A 22,364-nucleotide genomic window follows, 5' to 3' on the forward strand; every position below is an offset into this window, starting at 1 on the left:
GGGTGATCAGGAAGGGTTTCGTCCAAAATGTTAAAAGAAAAACAGAATGCATGATTTGGCTGAATTTCGGCTGTTCGAAAAATCCAAACGGCCGAAAAGTTTGTTCAGATCACTAATTTGGTGTTGGGGGCTGCGGGGGTGTCCCCCGCTCCCCTGCTCCCAATATTGTGAGCGGGGGTTACGGGGTTGTCCCCTGCAGCCATACCAAAAAAAAGGGCTGCAGGGGTGTCACCCTTACCCTTTGTCACTATATTGGGAGTTGCAGGGGACACCCCCAAAGCTGTCCCGGAAAGAAAAAAGGAAAGGGCCCTGCCGCGCTGGTTCCCGATCACAGAAGTGAAAGGGAACAGGCGTCACAGAGACACAATGAGTCGGAATGCAAGGTAAGTAGGGAGGTGTGGGGCAGGGGTGTGGGCCAAGTCAGTAATGTTCAGGGGAGAAAAGAATAATCTTCTGTCTTTTTTCTCCCTCGAACATTTCTAATTCGGTCTTTCAACCCCAATCCATCAGGAAGATGTAGTAGGGCTGTTGGTGTAGCCAACTTCTGAAAGATCTAGTTCTAAGAGTGATAAAGCTTATTCAATGGGAATGAAGCTATGGGATGACGCCTCTGATAGATCTTAGATGAAAGAAGCCCATTCCTGAGGGCTGGGAGGATAGCTCAGGGGAAACATGTTTGTCTTGGTAGTTAGACAACACAAAGCGGCACAGGAGTGAATCCTGGTCCTGTGCTAAGAGACTAATCTCAGTTATAAAATGAGTAATAAAAGATTAATTAATTCTGCCTACAGTATTAAATTGAGTTTCCAGGTTGAAGGAGATGAAGATTTTGACTGTCTTAGTTGGTTGAGGGCAGGCTTCACTTTATTCTAGCCGGAGAATATTTGTAGTCAGGAGTGTTATTTTGGAGGGGAAAATCATGATTGTCTCTTTATGTGAACTTTTTACTCAGTTTCTGGTCAGGCTTGTGGTGAGGTCCGGTTGGCATTGTGCCGAGGTTTGGCTGAATTTGTGTACTGGTTGGGTGTGATCAGTGTAGTTGTAGCATGTGAGACCCGAGTTGTGGGTGAGTTCTATTAGTGGGGTCAGGTAGATATTGAAGAGCCAGGGAAATAGCATGGATCCCTGGGTTACCCTACAATTGATATTTCAGGATGGAGGATCTGATGGTGGCCTGGGTGTTTGCTCTATTTCTATATCAACAAGCCTTTGTGGGAGACGTTCAAGTCAGGTAATGTCAACCGTGTTGTATTTATTGAGAAAACAAGGTGTTCTGAACAGAAATACAACAGTATTTGAGGCAATCCCATAGCATCTGTCCTAAAATAGAGCGAAAGGAATTGAGTAACTGACAGATTGATGTTGGGTAATACATGATACATAGAGAGGGGACAGAATAAGACACAAGACAGAGAGTAGTCCACGTGGACAGGCAATGTACATAGGGAATGGTCCCATAAACAGTAGTTCTGTGAGGTTACAGGGCTAGGTGAGTCGCGATTGGAATGGAGCTTTGAGGTGTGCTTTTTGGAGGTGAATGTAGATTTCGATCCCCATGGTGGTCCGAAGCTGCGCTAGGCCTTGTGTAAGATGTAGTTGTTCTTCATATAGTGTAGTAGTTGCTGTTGGGAATTTTGCTTGGAACTTTGAAGATAGGGCGGTAGTTCGATTGTATCATCAGGGATGGCTGCAGGCTTTTTTATTAGTGGGTTGACGTTTGAAGCTTTGGAGGCTCATAAGACCTATTGACTGAAGTAACTGCTGGTGTCATAGCTACCTTTTTATGACGGATTCATTAGAGGTGTGTCATGTGATGAAGGGTAGGTTGACTTAGGTGTTACTGGGACATGTGACATGGTGTGGGCTTGTCATGCTCTGCTTTTCCAGGTTGGCAATGAGGTAATGTTCATCTTGAGTGTTGATTGTAATCTACCCACCTCATTCTTCTGCAAGTTCTTTCATTTTTTTGACGTATATTGGTAAAGTTGGGGCTTTTGCTGATATGACTGTTTCTTAGCATCTAGCAAGGTATCTTGAGATGCACAAGTGGGTGGTCAGATAGGGGTCTAGTGGTTGCCTGATTGTCAATATTGTGGATCGATCCGCTGGTCAATCAAATACGTTTCAGGATCCTCTAGCTTCCTCTTTAGGATGTGGTGGTGGGTAGTTGACATGGCCTTGTTTTCTCTTGGGCTTGTCACCTGCTCTGATTCTTCTGTCTTTGTGATTTCTCAACACTAGAAACTCATCATGATGCATATTGTAGGTTCTGGAAGGCTTGACTGGTTATCTTGACACAGACCTAAGGTCCCATTATGAGTTTGGTTGTAGTGGTGAAATATCAGTCTCGCTTTTGCTGAACGCATTTTTGCCAAATATATTTTTGCAGTTTTTTTGTGCAATTTTATTTGTGGCAAAATCCATATGGTAGGTGGGGCTAAGGCATATATTGGGTGCAGCCTCGGTATAGTAAAGAGGGTTAGGGGGTCACCCCCCATATTTTTCTGCTAAAAAGTGCAACATTCAGCAAAATTGCATTTGGAGAGAAATTCGCTTAGTTTCATAGAATCGAAATATCTGAAATTTCAGGATACCAGATGTTTACCACTATGTCAAATTCCTCCAAGTTTCATAATTGAAACTCTTGCAAACCAGCTGCACTACAGCATTCATGATTAACCATGTGGTATTACCACATTTGGTAATATTGAATTTCCCCAAATTGGACTCCATATAGTGACTAACTGAAGGATCTGCATGACTCTGAATCATGCAGACACTTCCCATCCTTAAGGGCATTGAGTCTGTTAGTGTAGCAGCAACATTTTGTGGACAAGGTCATAAAATGCAATGTACCCTCTTGAGCAGGGGCCGGCAACCTTCGGCTCTCCAGATGTATTGACGACAACGCTTGTGACACTTCACCATTGACTAGCTGGCTAGGGCTGATGGAAGTTGTAGTTCAAAATGTCTGGAGAGCCAAAGGTTGCAGACCCCTGGTCTAGAGCATTTGACGGAGGCCACCAGAAGTAGAGTACCCTACTGCAACTATCACAGTGCAAACATTACAAGAGTGCAACTAGAAGTGAAAGTGGTGACAATTTTACAATGCAATTATCAGGAAGCACATATCACACTGGGGCCCAACACTGTGATGGATCTATTAGAGTGAAAGTATCAAAAGGTTTAACCAGGAGCACAATAGCGTGGTGCATATTGTAGAGGGATGCAAATAGAGGAAGGACACAGTGGTGCAAAACCACAGCAGTGCAATCAGGGGAGGACATAATGCTACATGTATTGCAGTGGTGCAACCAGGGCAAAATACATGGTGCATACATTACAGTAACGGAAGGGCACAACCAGAATCAACATACAGTGGTGAAAATATCTCAGTGCAAACCTCAGAAGGGTGCACCAGAAACAAAACACAGTGGTAGTAGCAGGCAGTTGCCAAAAACACAGTGGTGCAAATATAATGTTGAAACCTGAGGAAAATCATATAAGTGCAAATATCCCAGTAAAATAATCAGAACAAGAATGAGTGGTGCAAATATCACAGTGCATGATTTGGAAAAGTATGTGCGCACCGCTGTGCGAACTCACAGTGGTGCAATCAGGGTAGGACAGATTGGTGCAAATAAAAAAGAGTCTCCAGAAGGAAAGCACAGCGGTGTAAACATCACAGCAGGGAAATCAGGAATTCATTGGTGCAGATATCACAGTTGGGATACTGGTGTGAGACACGGCAGTGAAAACATCACCCAAATATCAGAAGTGAAACCAGAAGCAAAGCAAACCAGTGCAAATGTCACATTAGGATTAGAGTAATCATGGTAAGGCACGTGCAAATAGCAAAGTGACAACATAAGCAAAACACAGTGGTGTAAACATCATGGCACGTCATGCAGGGTAAAGCTGTGTGGTGCAACTATCGTAGTGATACCATAAGCAAAGCACTGCAATGCACATATCGCAATTGGGAAATCAGGATAAGGCACAGTAGTGCAACTATCGGAAGTGAACCAGAAATATAGCACAGCAGTGCAAGTATAAATTGAGACAAGCATGCTAATACGCACTGATGCAGGTATCGCTGACACCATAGCAGTACATACATCTGATAATGGTAACTAGGCTAACACAGAGCATGCGACTATGAGTGAAACCAGAAAAAAGCACAGCAGAGCAACGATTAATTGGGACAATTATGATAACACTCACTGATGCAAGTATCACTGACACCAGATGCAAGGCACAACCGTGTAGTTATCTCAAAATGAAAACTAGGGCAACACAGAGCGTGCAGGAATCAGTGAAAATCGAAGCAATGCATATATGCAAACATCACAGTAAGGTAAACACAGTAAGAAACCGTGATGTAAATACAATGTAGCAAGCACCAGAAGTGAAACCAGAAGCAAAGCACAGTGGTGCAAATATCACAGTTGCAAAGTCAGAGTAAAACACATTAGTGCACGTCTCACAGTGAAACCATAGGCAGAGGACAGTTGTGCAACTTATCATTAGGGCAATCAGGCTAGGAAACACTGATGCAAGTATCACTGTAACAGCACAGGCAAAGCACAGACGTGCACATATCACATCATGCTAACCAGAAAAAGACAGAGTGCAAGTGACAGTGAAACCAGAAACAATGCAAAGAGGCGCACACATCACAGTAGGGGAAACATAGTAAGACATAGTGGTGTACATATAAGGGTGCAATTATCAGCAGTGTAACCAGAAGCAAAACACAGTGGTGCAAATATCACAGTGGAAACGTCAGAGTAAGACACGTTAGTGCAAGTATCATGATGACAATAGTAGCCAAGCACAGCAGTGCAAAGATCCCAATAAGAAATGACGTAAACACAATAATATCAGTAACACAGCAGAATCAGAAAGAAAGTCCAGGGGTGGAATATCATAGTAGGTCAGTAGGGTGAGACTCAGAGGTGCAGATATCAAAGTGAAAGCATTAGAAGGGCATAACCAGGAGTAATCATGTCTGGAAGGGTCAGCCTTAGACACTGCCCTTCGCTGCCTACTCTGATATGATGTGTAAAGGCGCGTTATAATGCCATATCATAAGTGTTTCAAGGCGCGACGAGGCAAGGGAGGGGGCACAGAGGGAAGACAGTGACAGTGATCTTACTAGGCCAGGTGACATCGAGATTGTGCAAGTGCAGGGGATCGGGGAAGGGAAAAGTGCGGGGAGCAAAGGGGGAGTGCAGTACATAGGATAACAGTAAAATAAAGACAATAAATAAAAGTGTGGCCAGCAGGTGGCAGGTGCAAGGGTAAGTGCAGACATCAGGTGTCAAGTGCTGATAGGGGGCTGTAGCGATGCAGAAACAGTCCCTGAGTGCAAGGGTTGCCAGTGCAGGTGTGCGACTGGGTGGGGAGGGGACCTGGGCCCGAGGACAGAGGGTGGCCAGGTAACCAGTGCAGTTTTAGTTTCATCCAGGAGATCAGCAGGGGAGAGGAGGAGAGAAAGCAGAAGCAAAGAGGAAGGTCTTGAGGTGCTTCCAGAACTGGAGATGGTTCTCCTCAAGTTTCAGAGAGAGAGGCAGGGAGGCTGTTCCAGAGGGAGTCTCCAGCAGAAGAAAGAGATCTACCACCAACTCAGTGCTTGGAGAAGCAACTGACCCTGAGGGAGTTGGAGGCAGATGAGCAAAACCTCTAGCAAGGCGTAGGGGCCTAGTGTTGGAGAAAACCTAGAATGACTACTTTGGACAATGACTGGGGCTAAAATCAAAGGGCACCGGAAGAGGATTGTGAGGAAGACTATATCCGAGGAACGGGCTGAGGATGCAGCTCTTTCCTCAGTTCTACGTCACTGAATCCATGAGTGCAGAGGCTGCCCTCTAGATGTTGGGCAGCCTCCTCGCTCCTCAGCGAAAGCCATGGGATGAGGCCAACGTAGGGTGGGAGAGACTCTGTGCTGCAGGAAGGGGAGAATGGGGAAAGGTTGCACACATGGAGACGGCAGGCTCCTCTCTCTCCTGGAGCCAGTGCCGCAGTGGGAAGCAATTCAATCAAATTATTCAAGAATCAATCTTCATCAAGGATTACTTGTGGGGGCCTTCAACTTGAGTGCTTTGAATAGATAAAAGGCATTCTTATTTTATTTTATTACATTGATTACACGCCCAGACCCTGGGGTATCACATTGGCAAAGAAATATACATAGTTACATTTGCATAGGTATTCAGAACATTATTGCAAGACACAGACTGTTGAGGGCCATCCAGTTTTGAATAACGGAATAGACTCTGTTAATTGTTAAGGTTTCTTGGTCATAGATCCCAGTAATGGGGTCAAGGATCTGGGTGTCATCTGCGAAGTTTGTGTAGATGACACCCATGTCGTCTAGCGCTGCGAATAGGAGTTTGGTGTAGGCGTTATATAGCGTTTTGCGAGAAGCAGGAGCCTTCTCTTCTGTTGTCTGTAAGGGAACTGTTCTCTTCTCTTCTGTTCTGTTCTCTTCTGTTGCCAGTAGGGTAAAACAAACGTGGCCCTACTCTGACACCATATACACACAACATCACAAACCTGGCAAGACATCAACCATTCAAAAACTGCAGAATGAGAATTCTCAACATTCAGAGAATACAACAAGAATTAGGAAAAACATAAAGAACTAGCCCTTACACCTTGTCCTCCCAAATTTGATACAATAACTACTCAGTAATTCCACTGGTAGTAATTAAACCAACATTTGTAATTTGGCGGTGCAGGAAAAATGGCAGTAACCGAATTCCCACCACTTTTTCCCCTCACCGCCAAACTCAGAATGAGGCCCAGACATAAGAAAACACTAAAGTAGTATGAGAAAAAAAATAAGGTGGAAATTAAACACAAAACCAAGGTCATATAACGGGCAGAAAAGCCCTTCTTGGTCCGACGTTGACCAGAATAAAAGGTCAGTTTGGTGGATTGGAAAAAATCGGCTGGATCATACAGAGACCCACCGATTGCAGCTGGACCCCATTGCAGAATAAAAAACAAGGCGGAAGGAGGTGAAAAGTCCATGACAAACATGAAGTGGCTAGGCAGCAAAGCCCGGTATTATCTGAGGGTCCCCGTCAAACAAGCTCAGGACCCCGGCAGCGCACTGGAATGCCAATTGCTTGCCTGTGCCCATCTAAAGTAAAGGACCTACATTACGTTCTCTAGCAATGTCTGATAGTCAAGACATGCTGGGCGCAAAGTAGGGATTTTACAAGCCTACTCATGCTTAAAGTGCCCGATAAACATACCAAAGCCACCATACCCCATGCTTCTTTGGACATGGCAACTCACCACAGCCACCTCTACAGATGGCTCATAACTGGCAGGATGACAGCTAAACGGGGTACCCCCCTTAAAATGGAATCACAAGTGCAGTGCGCTGCGCACAATGGGTATATGAGCAAAAAAAGTAAGCAACCCAAAATCAAATGATCTACAGGGCAGATGATCAAGAATCCACCCGCATTGGGGTATGGCCCACATTCCGCGAATCACTCCTCAACTCGTTGTCCCATCACAATGTTGGACAAGATTCCATTTTGGAATGTTGATGCAATGACATTGACAGGACCATCTATCAAGATTAGAGTCTATTCAACAAGCAGGTACATGTTTGACGGATTCTGCCTGCTTGTATCCACTGTTATGACAGGTATTATTGTTTTACAGTTATTTTAAAACAGGAGAAAGAAGTCTGTTGATGCGAGATGTAGAACTCCATTTTAGCAAGGCGAACTACGTGCTTACATTTGGGAAAACCATTAGCAAACACACGTAGAAGGCTTAATTAAATGCCACGGGCATATAATTAGATGAACGAGAGACAAACACTAATGTGAACAGGACGGAAGCCAAACGCACCATTCGTGTATTTGGAGCACACTTATGAATATCTCGGGTTCTATAACGCATGAAGAAGTGTCCAAATTGTAAATCACCTCTGACTGCCACCGATGCCACACAAGAACACTAACCTATCAACAGAAGGTTGCCATGCATCGAAAATTGAGAACACTGGATACACATGAGTTTCCAAATGAAAGAACTGGCAAACTTGGCCGAGGTATTTCATTGCATTCTTGCCTTGGCATCAGTGCACTTTTTATTTTGATGCAAATTCAACAATGTGTTCCCCTCTTTTAATAGGATATAACTCCCATCTACCCTCCTTTTTGAGACATCCCTTGCCAACTTTTACTATTTCGTTGTTTGTTTGTTTTACGGTATTCATTTGCTTCAAAATAAACCAAGTTGGAACTGCACATTAAAAAAAGGTTCTTCATAAGAGGCGAATCCAAACATTTGGAGGAGCCCTGTAAGAAATTCCTATATCAGTCACCTAAGGGCACTGCAACCGTCGGCTCTGCAGCTGTTTTGGACAACTCCCATGATCCCTCCTGATTGACTATGCTGGCTAGGGCTTCTGGGAGTTGTAGTGCAAAACATCTGGCGAGCCAAAGTTCTAGCGGAAGACTACAGACAACAGAGTCAACATCCACCAGCCAGAGAGCATGCATGGGAATGGATCCAGCCTGACGTCATCAAGTATACAACACACAAATTTGAGCCCACCCTTGGACGCATTTGTGCAAGAGAGCTCCCTTTCAGTGAACATACATGCTACAACATGTAGGACCCTTCCTGAACGGGCTGGGGAGTAAAGCAAGACATGGATGATGCAGCTAATGTTACGTCCAGAAACATTGCGGTAAAGAAAAGCAGATACTGAATCAATGAAAACATGCAAGATTTTAACATTCTTAATCACAGGTGACCAAAGACGCACACATGTTTAGAATCACGTAAACAGAGGGATCTAGAATGCCACAGACTCGAGGGGGATCGCTGGACTGTTCAGAGGAATGTTATGTTAACCAATAGTTATACTGCACCCTTCACCACCTTAGTGGTTTTACGGCACCTAAACCTAGTCCAAGGTTTGGCATATGAATGCATGAAATTAACATGTTTTGATGGTTTGCTCTTAGATTACATCAGACCACGCATTAGACTGAGACATGTGACAATATATAAATAAATGTATTCTTGATTGGACCCTAGATATGGAACCGTCCTTGCTAAGCTCCAACGATTAATGAGGTGTTCTAATTTGATTTTTCCTCTAGGTCACAGGATGGGGTTGAGGTGAAGCCCACACCTTTGTTGGACGTTTGGGGGTTTATCCTGGATATCTTACTTTTTATTTGTTTTCTCAAAACAGTGGATTTAACCACACGTTTTTTGTTAAAAAGTAGAAAAGTCTGTCTTTCGTGCAATTGTTTATTTATACATTGTTTCATGTGGACTCATAGTCCCAATTGTGGTCAGCCGACACGTGTTTTGACCGTGTGGGTTTTTATCAAGGCAGGTGGTATGGAATAGATGCCCCAAGTGGGGTAGGGTGGTGATGAGCGGTCAGTCCATTGGATGACGGCTAGGCTTCAATTATGCCCTTCATAATGTTCAATCTTGTCGCATATATGCGTCTTGATCCAACAGGTGCCTGCATTATTGCAACTTAATCAAAGCGAAGAAGCAGGCAAAGTGCTGAAGGGCAGAAACAAACATCTATTCTCCACCTTGACCAAATTCCATGCCCCATGGGTGGGCATCCATGGGCAGCAGAGGGCTGAGGGTCGAGGTGAAATAACAGGGTGCCTTTGGGAAACCGCACCTGCTGGAAAGAGCTGTACCCTATCTGTACAGAATCCGAGTAAAAAACACAGGGGAGTGGCTAGGGGTGGAAAAGATCTGGGGCTACTCTAATCTCGGGACTCGGGGCTAGCTTGCCTTTTGGTTGTAGCCCCTGAGCTTTTATATGGGGGTACAACCAAAATACCCAGGGATACACAGGGACGTCATTTAGGGGTCGCTAGAGGTCGCAACTGCGACTTCCGAGGTCTCCCTTGCAACCTTTAAAAGAAAAACAAAGACATTATTTTTGTTTTTGTAATGGAAGCTCCTGGGCTGTGGCCAGCACCATGTGGTTCTTTACTTCTGGAGTTCTGGCTTTCTTGTTCAGGCCCATTTAAAAAATAAAAAAAAGATGACGCTTGCATGCACAGTAATTTGGTAATATGGGCCTCTGCACACTGATCTTAACGATACATATGGCGATCCATTCTTGTATGAAATGTACATCACATTATAGTGATTCCATAACCATATTTTTCGTAGTGTACAATGCTATGTGATGCCACTTCCTGTTTTGTCAATGGGTGAAAGGTTGTGTTCCATTGCTTCCCGCGATAGCACTTCGGGATGGAGTCAAATGACATCACTTCCTGTGATGTCATCAGGGGGGTGAAGGGTCGTGTGATGTCACTTCCGCTACCGCTGGCATTTTGGTGAAATGACATCCCTGGGGCTACACCACCTCCCCCTAACCTCACAGTGACACAAACATCATGGCTCTTGCACAAAACAATCTATATAAAGCAGATTTCAACACACCAGGTAGCGTGGCAAATCATTAAGGCTGATCAAATAATTACTTAATTGACCACTTGATGACACAAATGTTTGTTTCTCTACTTTTTTATTTATTTAGGCTATTTATTCAGATGTTCTGTACGCCGTCAGCAAGCAGATCGAACAGCTTCAGAGTTCTGTGGAAGGAGAGGGGGGAGTCGAAAGACGGGTTGCGCACTCAACATGAGCACCGGGGTTGCAGTCCTGTATGTACACCTGCAATGGCAGAGGGTCAGAGAAGAGAACAAAGAGGGTCCAGGAGCTCAGTATAGACAGCTATCCTGCTGGCTGCGGTTCTAGGGTCCAGAAAAGCATGGAATGATAGCTGAGCTAAAATATCAAAAAATATAAGCTCCCGCCACTCACGCTCTCCATGACAACACGCTGAGGTCAAGTGTTTTCACCATCAATTTGGGGATGATGTGTAAGTGTTACTATAGTCTGGCAAGGACTCTCTGGAAATCAGATCACAAAAGATAATGCTGTGTTTTATTTCTATGTGAGAGTGTACTGCAACCCAGCGCAAGTGCAGTGGACATGTGAAGCCAGCGCAAAAGCCGCTCATCCAATTAGTTTTCAACTTTCACAGAAATCGCTCTCTTTAATTGGCGATGACGTGGGTTCTGAAGATCACCATTGCCTGGTAAGTTTGCGGGGACCTGGGCAAAGCAGAAGAGCAACATTGGGACTTAACGTCATGTCACGTCAGCCGTGTTAGAAATAAAAGACCAACACAGAGAGAGCATCCCAGTCTTGAAAGAAATGACTGAGAGATGAAGCAAAGCGAATCCGCTGGCGCGGCAGCAAACCCATGCTGCCAATAAGAGCCATCCTTTCTGCAGGCCCGTGTGCATGCTTCTACTGGCGCGCTCTATACATTCAAAACCATTGTGAACCCCAGCAATCCACAGAACAGTCAACAATCAAAGGCAAGTAGGGAAGGCGAAAGAAGGATTTTCTGATAAATGTAGTGAGGTTCATGCAGGGGTGTTGCTAGGTCTAGGAAAGCTATCTGGGGCTACAACCAAAATAGCCCCTTCAGTCCCCCCGCCCTCTGGATACAAGACATTTTGTATCCTATGCCTTACATCTGCTTTTTAACCCATTTCAGCTTCCACCATTGAACATCATCTTTAAGATGGGAATTGATTTTGCCATCTGTGCCCCCCATCATGTAAGCCTTTGTTAAACCTAGGTTAAACAGCATCAGGCAGGGCGAGTTGGCCCTGTTTCGATTCAAGAGTTGATCTGTGGGTTATAAATGGACCTCTGGGCATCGAAGCTAATGACATAGGGCCTACTCGAATCGATTTGTTTGTGTTGAGTTTGGCAGCAATCCCTTTGCCCAGGAACTGGCAAATATTTTTTTACATACTATTCCCATGATACATAATTATGCGCACAGGTGAAGCACCTTAGGGGCTGGGAAAGTGTCGGAGAATCAGAACACAGCACATTCTCGCTTCAAAATAAATACATAGGCCAATAATAAAAAAAAACAATCAAAATACACGAGCTTTACAAGGAGGGCCATGTGGCTGAAGAATGCATGGGTCCTCTTGCTCTTAAAATAAAACAAGTGAGCTAGTTCAGTGGGTTAACGCGTTTGCTGTAGAGATATTTCTGTTTCCCGAAAGTGACAGATTTTCAGTCTTGTTGGCTCACCTCAATCACTTAACACTCCAAAGTTAATCAAATGAAAACCATTCAGTTGGCCATGTTTTAGCACATCACAATCGCAGACTAGGCCCTGAGGGCAAGTGTGTTCGTTCTATTTGCATAGACATGCATAATACTCCAGCATTTAAGGGGGTCAAAGCAGCAGATGACAACAAGGCACCCCTTATTCTCCGGTGTTCACCAAATGCGAGGAAATCAAACTTGTATAAGGGCCTCAGCTGATAACAGCAGTGGCGTCGCTAGGAGGGGGTCCTGAGGGGGCTAGGCCCCCCCCTGTGAAACCCTGTGCCCCCCTTTGTGCCCCCCCTACCTAAGATGAGCAGTGACCATGTTCTCCCCCTACCTTTGTCTGTGCCCCCCTACTTTTATCTTTGGCCCCCTCTGTGCCCCTCCTAAAGTTTATTCCGGGCGACGCCACTTGATAACAGACACCATTTTCTGACACAAACCTTTTTTCTGTAGATCAATGATTAGTAAGCCATTGAAGTATTTCTAGTCGGCCTGTGTTGAGGCATTTTTGTTGTGTTGAGGCATCCTGCCAACACCCTCCCTCCCCCCTGACCACCTCCTTCCATTCTTTCCCCCCTCTCAACTCCCCATCTCTGCCCGCAACCTTGGCCTCAACTTTGACTCAAACCTCTTCTTTACCCACCATATCTCTCTTACCTCCCGTGCTTCTCGCTTCCATCTTTATAACATTTGCAAAATTTGATCTTTCTTGACCTTTCATGTCACTACACTCTTAATATCTTCTCTAATCTTTTCTCAACTCCTCTACTGTTCAGCTCACCTCATTGGCCTCCCCGCCTCACATCTAGCCCCCCTCAAATCATTCTACCATTCTGCCATACGTTTTCTCTGTTTTCTCTCTCCTCACAACTCTATCTCTTCTTCACTCTCCTCACTAGGCTAGCTCTCTTTTCACTCTCAACTCAAATTCAACTTCCTCTGCCTCGCCTTCAAAACTCTTTACGATCTCGCCCCTCCTAACCTTTCCTCCCTCCTCTCTTTCTACTCTTCCTCTCGCCCACTCCGTTCTGCTGATCACTTCCTACTCACTGTCCCACCAGCTCCATGCGCACCATCCCGCCTCTTCTCCTTCCAGCTCCGTGCCCCACTCCACTGGAATTCTCTCCCTCTCCCTATACGCTCCATCACCTCATATTCATCTTTCCACACCTCCTTAAAATCCCACCTACTCCAATCTCCCACCTGACAGTTCTCTACTGTTTCCCTCAACTGCTCTATCCTACTCATGTTTTATTCTAATGATCTTGGCAAATTGTTCTGCATATTGTTCTCGGCTAATTGACTAATGACTTGTATTAAATTGCTTCTTATATATTACCTGTTTCATGAAAAGAGCTTTGGCTTAAAGCGCTATATAAAATTCAATAAATACAAATACACATTTTTCACATGTGGCAGGATGAGCAAGCTTATTATCTCTAAACCCGCTGTCAGTATGCTTTCTCGGTTTTGCGGTCTTCCAATAAGCGACAGTGATCATTGCGGGTTTTTATGTTTTTAGGAAAGACACAAATTAAGGTCTCTGCATGACAGGTATTATGTTGCCCATCTAATATTAAATAATAAACTACAAACTTCGAAAATGACAAAACAAAAAGACTTAAATAGTAAAACATTTTTGGGGATGATGTAGAAAGTTTTTGGGGATCTACTAAGTTGCCATGCTTTTCAAAGAAATACACTATTAAAGGCTGTCACTGCCATTCATTATACAAATAACGTCTTAAACCAGCTTCAAAATAAAGTAAAGACAATTGATCTGATTCGATTGGGACCACAGCACCTGCAACACGGCTCCCGTAAACTGTGTGCAGCTTACGTCAGTATACGTCACAGTTTTAGGAATTACAGTGCTGTTATTTGGCATAGCACTAGTCGACACTTGCTGATGGGTTAAACGTGCAAAACGATCAATATTTGCTGAAAAGATAAACGATGAGAAATCAGTGCAGGGCTCTTTCTCACCGTAGAGCAGCTGCTGCTGCTGCTCCCACTGGGGGTGCAGCTTCCGGGGGCAACCTTTGCAGACTGGAAGGAAGGCATGTTCAACACATCCGGCTGGGGGCATGGGCTCTTCATTTCCGAGGGCCACAGATTGATGGGGGTCCGCACGCTCCGGTTGTAAGGTGATGGTTCCTCGAAAGTGTTCATCTCTGAAGATCAAGACACAACGTTAGGTTGAATTTACACCCAGAGGTGTGCAGGAAAACACAGAAAGAAATAGACCAAAAAAAAAGAGAATATGTTTGTGACATACACATTTGGCCTTTTGACAGCTAGCTTTCAACCTGCATTCCTTTCACAAATACATTTATATACACACCTTACAGTAACAATCTGGGAATCAGCCGTTTAATGTGCAGACAATTACTGTACGGCGGAAAATATTGCAGCGTTTACAACGAATCGATGCGAAAATATAACGAGGTGGTGGGTTGGGGTAATCATTAAAGTGGGGCGGTTTGGGGGGTTGCGGAAGGTCTCCCCCACATTCATTTTCGCATCGATTTGTTGTAAACTATTGGATATTTTCGCCCAGTGCAGAAATGGATGCGCAGTCATCGCATAGATCCAGCGATCCGCCTCATGGATCCTTCTGCCTTTGTCAGACTGGATCATCTTTAAACTATTCCCTGGTAAATCTGTGGATTCCTGCCACTGGTTTCAAAACTAGGGCCAGCAAAAGCTATTGCAGCCCGCGGACACTCGTGTCACTGGAAATAACTGTTGTCCACCTTCAGTTTCTGTCGCATTTTCTCACCACATGCAGGACCTGCAATAATTGTCGAGAGGGGAGGAAGGTGGGGAGTTGGGAATCCACATAAGACACAATGTCTCGCGGGAGATATCATGACTGATGGGGTCTTCCTGCCGCTTGCAACTCCTAGAAAGACTCCTCTTACTGCGTCCTATCAAATATGAATGAAGGACACCAGAAATTCTAAAAAGTAGAAAAGACTCAGCAACACTGCACATAGCAAATGCAGATCTCTGGTGGAGCTACACGTTTCTGGCAGTTCCGCTTGAAAGGTTATACCATAAAGACTATGTTGCAACACTGGTGAGAAGGTTGGCAGGGCTTGAATGGATGACTGCGTTATCATATCGGAATACAAGATGCAATGCAATGACATTTGGTAGGTTTGGATATCGTCACCGCCCTCGAGTGCCTGTCAATCGATTCCAACGGCTTCTGTATGGGTTATCAAGCTGTCAAATCAACAGTTAAGATTAAGAAATATCTCATATACAGTAAATTTATATTTATTTGGAGATGATGTTGGCATTTGCACTAAAAGTGCAGGCTTAGTTTAAATGACCTTATGCTTAGAAGGAACTGTGTTAGGTGGGTCTCCTACTAAGTCTGAGTTTGTCAAACATTCATAAAAGATGTCATGGCCCCTCAAAATTATATTTTCTTTTAAAACATCTTTACAAGATCGTAGTGCGTTACTATTAAAAACGACCCCACAACATTACCCTAAACACATGTTTTGTTCCACTGAACATTCTTACCAGCACCAGAAAGCACGAACATACTAATTCCCAAGAGTAAAATTGGGGAACGGTAGGCAGAAGAAGACAGTGTCTATTCTTGAAAATCAAAAATGCTTGCACATAGAGTCGCAATGTGTGTTATGCAAAGGCTTTCTCCCAGACAAGGATAGGTCAAAACCATCATCCTTAAACTACAACGCAGCATATTGGTCAATATTTGTGCTGTCTCCATAGTGACTGCATGCAAGTATGCTTTGGTACAATTTTTCGCACGTGCACTCACTCATCCAACCTTCAACAAACACACTCCATCGTGCCGCCTTTCCTTGCCTGCCTCTTGCTGTGTACTTTCTGCTCCTGCGTTCTCCGACTCCCTTGAAGGAAGCGTCGTCAGCAAGGGCTTAGTACCATTACTGCCCTGTTAAAGCAGCCTGTTGGCCATTAACACTATGACCAACTGGCCAAGTTTTCAGGCTGCTAATGTGTTTTTTTTTAAAAGGGTAAACAACTTCATGTGTGCGCATGGGACGATTTCCCTTAAGAAAATTACAATCAAAGATGGCTGCCCCTGGAAATGGAAACGGTAGTTTGCTGAGCCTTCTTCTATTTACATTGCAGTGATCTGTTGTGTCCAGTGAGTAGGGGAGGGTGGCTAGGATTACAAAGGAAGGTAGGTAGACTGGGATGCCAGATAAATCGAGTGTTGGGGCAAAGTTGGCAAAATAAGAAGGATGTGGGGTGCTTCCCAGGCTTGCATTGCAGGATGCAGCCCACCTTCCTGGCTGGTGTCTATCCACACCTGCTAATAGTAGGTGTAGTGGTCTAGAGTCCTTGACGTGTTGACATGTGATTAACAAAACACAATGCCACATACTCACGTTCTAATTCCCTTAAACTCAGACTAACATAGGCAAAGCACGGACTTACTCACACAGTCACACACTCGCTCATATGATTCTCAACCAAAAACTCAAGCCGCACTGAAACCGTGCCACCAGTACTGTAACACAATTCACCATGCAGTACTTTGCAGAGTATAATTTTGAAGTATTTCATTAAAAGAATATTCTACGCACTAGCGATTGTACATCAGTATAACTCCTTCATATTCTTAGCTTTGCTCATTGCTGATGATACTAACCAAAATCCAGAGCGATAATGGCATCTCCCGGTGTGGGCGCGAGCTGTGCCAGCTCTTCAGGCTCCTCCTTCAGTTTGGCGAATAAGAAGTCACTTTTGTCTGGCACCGTATTATCGAAGAAGGAATTCATTGCCGACTTGTGTGGTTTAAACAGAGATTCTGTCTGGTCCATGGAGAACACAATGTCATTCTTCTCAATTTCGCTAATGGAACAAGCAAACAGGCAGCATGCAGATAAACAAATCATTAGACAGGGTTCTAGCAGTTGGACATCGATTTAAAGAAGTATAGGCTATTTTAAACTTTGAGAGAGCAAGTAATAAATAATGTCACCCGCAATCTCTACCACATACTTTACATTTCCCACACAAATGCTGTGGAGAAATAAAACATGTCTCAGGCAGGCACCAGTAACACCACCCACCACTATAAGCTGTGATTAAGATGTTGATGCTGTATTAGCTGTTCAAAAAAGATGCTCTACGTTAGGGTGACCAGACGTCCTGGTTTTGCTGGGACTGTCTGGGTATTGTGCCTCTTTCCCGGGGTCCAGAGACTGTTTTAGGTTTGAAAACCCTGTCCCGGGATTTGGGGATTGGGTGGATAACATCCCGGTTTTTGGCCAGATGTCAAGAATTTTCCACCGGTTTGGCCAAAAAACAGGATGGTATCCACCCGATCGGCAAATCCGAGATGGGTTTTTCAAACTTAATAGTCTCGGGAACCCGGGCGCTCTCCTCACTCGATCAACATGACACGGGACAGGCCACCCACATAGAAGTAGGACTAGTTTCACAGATGATGCTGTAGTCCTACTTCTATGTCAGTGGCCTGTCTATGTTTTTTATTTTCAAAATCTGGTCACCCTATCTACGTTTGTGTTCTGGATGCACTGCCACACTTGTTGCAGGGAAAGTTACACATTTTGGTATGCATTTCTTGAGAAAACAGCCTGTGTGCTCTGCAGACTTGTTCCTGGCCTCTGCTGTGGTTAGCCATCCAACTGCAGGCCCCAGCTCAAAGCGCAGGTGCAGCAACCTGCTTGCAGATTCATTGAACATGCAAAGATGTGTGGCCCTAGCAGCATGTGCACATTTTGCAGGCGCTGGTGTCACACTACAATGAATCCACACCTCTGACAACAGTACAGAACAATGCAGGGTGTCAGAGAGCCCGGGCTATCAGACAATGACGTTTGCACTATTCTCTGTGCAGGGTGCCCACTGCAATTCCCTGCCCAAAGAAAGAGGATCCTGCACCCCTCGCTCCCTCTCTCCCTCTGCCCGTCACAAGCAGAGATGGGGTGTGGTTAAGTGTGGCGTGACCCCACTCCTCCTGCCTGGACTGGAGTTGTAGTGAGGAGGAGACTGTTTTGGAAGTGGGTAAGAGTGTAACAGTATTCATGCAGGTGTGACTGTGTGTGTGAGAGAATTGTGAATGTGCGAATGGAACTGTCAATAAACCTGTCTGAGTGCTTAGTAGGAGTCTGTATGAAAAGTAAAGTGCATATGTGTGATAATGTGGATGTTTGGAGGAGAGGGAAATGATGGGGTTGTGGAGGGAGGAGGAAGTGGCAGTGAAAGCAATGCGGGGGCAGGTCTGGCTCCCGAGAGCAATGTGGAGGGTGGGGCTGGGCCATGAGAATGTCCTGTGGCAGGACTGGGCCCTGAAAGAGACTTAGGGCAGACCTGTGGCGCTGAGAGTGATACCACAGAGAGATTGGGTGCTGAGAGCAACATGGGGGCAGGACTGGGCCTTAAGAGCAAAATGGAGGAAAAACTAGGTCACGGGAGTGACATTGCTCAGGAAACTGATCACAGTGGCAACCTGGGGGCAAAACGGGAGCCCTGAAAGTGACATGGATCTGAACCTGGTAGGGAAAGAGACAGGGAAGCACTGGGGCAATAGGCATCATGACAATGTACTTTAAATTGGTAATGCTGACATATATTGTTGAGGTCGACCACATGATTTGTTTTGGTTACACAAAGTATACAAATGTTTTATAGTGGCACTGTTGGCATTTACTGTTGTGATGGGGATTCAGGATATAATTGTTAGCACAACTAGCCAAAATGGGGGCAGTGTTATCAAATATCATAAAAATAGGCCCCATGAATTTCTTTGTGCGCACGCAGCATGCAAATGTACCCCCACTCCACCCTTTGAGAGAATATTGTACTACCAAACAGGCAGATTAGAATATTCCCAGAAGGTATAACCTGTGAGGACAACATTTTTCTTCAAAGTCTCTATGAAGGAAGTCCAAGACGGAGTCCCTTTCCATAGAAAACCTGGAATGTTCCGCCTATAACGCTTACATGACCCATTCCAAGGATACGAAGTTTCATAATTTGAACCAATCCGCGATAAGCAGGAAATCTGTGGATTTCCACTTTTGAGCTACAACGAGTAGGGCCGCCATATGCAAAATGTAGAACGCCATTCTTTTATGTTGTGGCCCCTGTGACAGTAGAGTTTAAGTAATCCTGCACACCACGACAAACAGCGCAAACCAAAGGTAACTACCCCATGTGCTCCACAAAATGAACTATGGTGCATAAGACGTTGAGTGCTGCCCACAGTTTATCAATATTGTTGTCTTAACATGTACTTTGCTCAAAGTTAGAGGCATTCCAAACCACAGGAAGTGTTGACATCTGTTTAAAAAGGCTGCAAGATTAGCATGCCTCAGACCTAAATCTTCAGAAAGACTCCCCTTTCTTGCTTGCTGTGTGACCACTGAAAAATAATAAGAAAAAAAGGTTTTGCAGGACCATTTGATTTCTGCCCGAACTATACTGCAGAAACAATAACCCTAGAAGGTGCAATGGGCCAGCCTGGCTGGCATCTAGCATCAGAGTTGCCTTGATAGGCCTCCCATCCCCTGGGTTAGTCCCTATGGCAGTAAACGTAGCCAGCTAAGATCACAACACTCCACTCTAGAAGTGCAGAAGAGAATTTGCAAAGGAGAATGGATCCACTCCGATAGGTGAAGCATAGAGGTTTGCGTCTCGTCTCAGACACAGCTACATTACGGAACCTCCCGCCAAAACGATCAAGTCTGTGATTCTGATAATATGCTGAGGATGTAGTGTCTGTGTCGTTGGAGCTACAATTCCATCGTAACTAACTTGTTCTGTCGATTTGAAGTGGTACAGGGTATTGACATAGGAATACCCACCAGCATGGATTGGTGAGCGTAGGACACACACAATTCACAGCTTTTTTAGATAGAATCCTGGTGCTAGGAGATTGCAGATGGCACCTGCTCTTGCAAATTCATGAAGTGGCGGCTTGGACGAATCATTGAGATTCCATACGAAGGATGAATACAAGACACTAGTTGGCCGCCAGTGGGTCCTTGATTGGTAGAGGATGTCTATATCCAATCTGAAACCTGGCCATTTTAGGGATGATAACCTGTATTCCGTGAATCAGTTTCTTTATCGGACAATGGTAGCAAGTAATACAATAGGTGTTCATAGCCTATACCTCACCCACTACTGCATAAATAACATGCCAACGTCGTGGCAGCCTGTTCAACAAATTGCTGGAAGGTTCTCTCTTGAGCTAGTACACTGGGGAGCCCCAATGTGACTATCTTCCGGCTCAAGAAAAGTTGGCAACATAAGTCTGTTTGGGTCACTTTGTGAGTTTGCTGAAACCCAGCTGTTTCTCTGGTGGGTACCATGAAGTCCTCAAACGCTGATTGCACAAGGACGGACCCGTTTCTTAGCCTTTGTTTATCCTGGCGTCTTTTCAAAAGTATTACATACGGCACTTGCTTTCCGAATTGTCAGAAATGAAAAAAAAGCAATGTGTACAGAAAAAAACACACACATATTTTGTTATGAAATGCACAAATGCTTTTGCTGCGTCCCACACTGTACAAATGCCCACCTCCCCAGTGCCATTAAAGTGTAAGAAATCTGCTTTTTGTATCTGCCCACGAAAAACCTAATCTTTCTGTAAAATGTCATTAAACTTCCAGATGGAGTCCAGGACACGAAATCCCATCAGCGAGAAATACATGTGCACCATATCGTGATCTGACCATGCAACAGGAGTGAGTTCACAGAAGACAACTCTATCTAGCACTTCCCTATGTAGGCACAAATGGTCTATTCGTGTGTAGCATCTGGCGGCGAGCAGAATGTTTACTGTCTCCACACATCTGCTATTACCTGTAGGTGGAGATATTCCCGAAGTTCCCGCGGCTCTGTCGCCCTACCGGACAGTCCTTCTCCCCCACTGCTGATCTGTCTAACAGAGAGTCGTCCCACAGGTTGAAGTTCCCCTGCTTTTCCGATGGATGTGTGGAAATGTCTCTTTAAAAAGCCCAACTGGCCCTGATTTGGGCAATAAATCATAGCTATTGAGAGCATTTTTCCCACTATAGTGCCCAATACCACCAGCGCCATTCCATCCGCTTTCTTCCATACCCTCAGGTAATCCACCCATAGCCTCTTGTGGAATGGGGTACCCAACCCACCTCTTTTCGCATTTCTCGATACTCAAAATGTCCTGCCCAATCTGGCCACTAGGTATCTGGCATTCATCCCCCTCCAGCGTCCTCATCTCCTGTATTAAGAGAATATCCAGACCCAACCTTCAAGACTCCGTAGCAACCATGGGGCACTTAGTTGGAGAATTTGACCCCTTTATGTTTAGCATCCCCGCTGCAAAATGTTTGGTCCGCCCCACTGTTCTCATTCCTACCTGAGCCATACGTGCACTAACCACAACAAAACAGTAACTTTAGTGGAACAACAAACTCCAAACATTTCAATGGTAGTGCCCTCTTTCTATGTCTGAACCCCTTCCTCTCCCCCTTCCACCGCTCTTCAGGCCACCAGTACATCCCAACCACTCCCCTTTGCAGGACCCACATTCATGAATGGGCCACGATAAATAGCCCATCGCCACCCCGATTCACACAACACAATCTCTACTTCCCTTTGTATCACAACTCTTCTAGTTTTAACTAGCCCATGCTCTATGCCCTACCTTCCCTCTCAGTTCATTTCCCTCTCTCACTTTACCAGTATTCAGTCTTTACTTCCGGCTGCCTGGGACCCTCCTACGTGGAGGAAAGCCCCAAGACTGAGCTGAGTCCACCTTCATGTTTTCCTTCTCCTGCCCTTTTCCCCATCTGCTCCATCTACCTTCAGGTGCTGAAGAACCTGCAGAGCTTCTGGGCCACCTGCGACCCTGTAGTCCATTTCCCCAATCTAAAAAAATTGTGCGAAAAGGGGAAAAACCACTGGTAGCAGAATCCTTTTTCATTCAGCCACTGTGCGCTCCCTCCTCCCCAACACTTCCGTCTATAATTGAGGAACCACACCACTACAGACCTTGGATCCTTCACTCCGCCTCCAGCACCTCTGTGCGCTCATTCCCGCTCCACCTCCTTCCCTCCATCAGATACAAACAAGGTATTAATCAGGTCCTTGACCTTGCGAGCCATATCTACAGCCGTCTCTCCTGTAAACTCTTTTAGGCAGTGGTAGAAGTGTACTGAAAA

General features: G+C 45.0%; 1 protein-coding gene across 1 annotated transcript in view; it reads right to left on the reverse strand.

Moving 5' to 3' along the window:
• EPAS1 (endothelial PAS domain protein 1) overlaps nucleotides 1–22,364 on the reverse strand; it is a 434,103-nt gene that overhangs the window by 47,456 nt on the left and 364,283 nt on the right. The window contains exons 9-10 of the mRNA XM_069608443.1: nucleotides 16,838–17,040; nucleotides 14,164–14,351 (exon numbers count right to left, since the gene is read on the reverse strand). Coding sequence (XP_069464544.1) covers nucleotides 14,164–14,351; nucleotides 16,838–17,040 — 391 coding nt within the window. The remainder of the gene's footprint in view (nucleotides 1–14,163; nucleotides 14,352–16,837; nucleotides 17,041–22,364) is intronic.

Source organism: Ambystoma mexicanum, chromosome 4q (genome assembly GCF_040938575.1).
Source record: "Ambystoma mexicanum isolate Mex_15411 chromosome 4q, UKY_AmexF1_1, whole genome shotgun sequence".
Lineage (NCBI taxonomy): Eukaryota > Metazoa > Chordata > Amphibia > Caudata > Ambystomatidae > Ambystoma > Ambystoma mexicanum.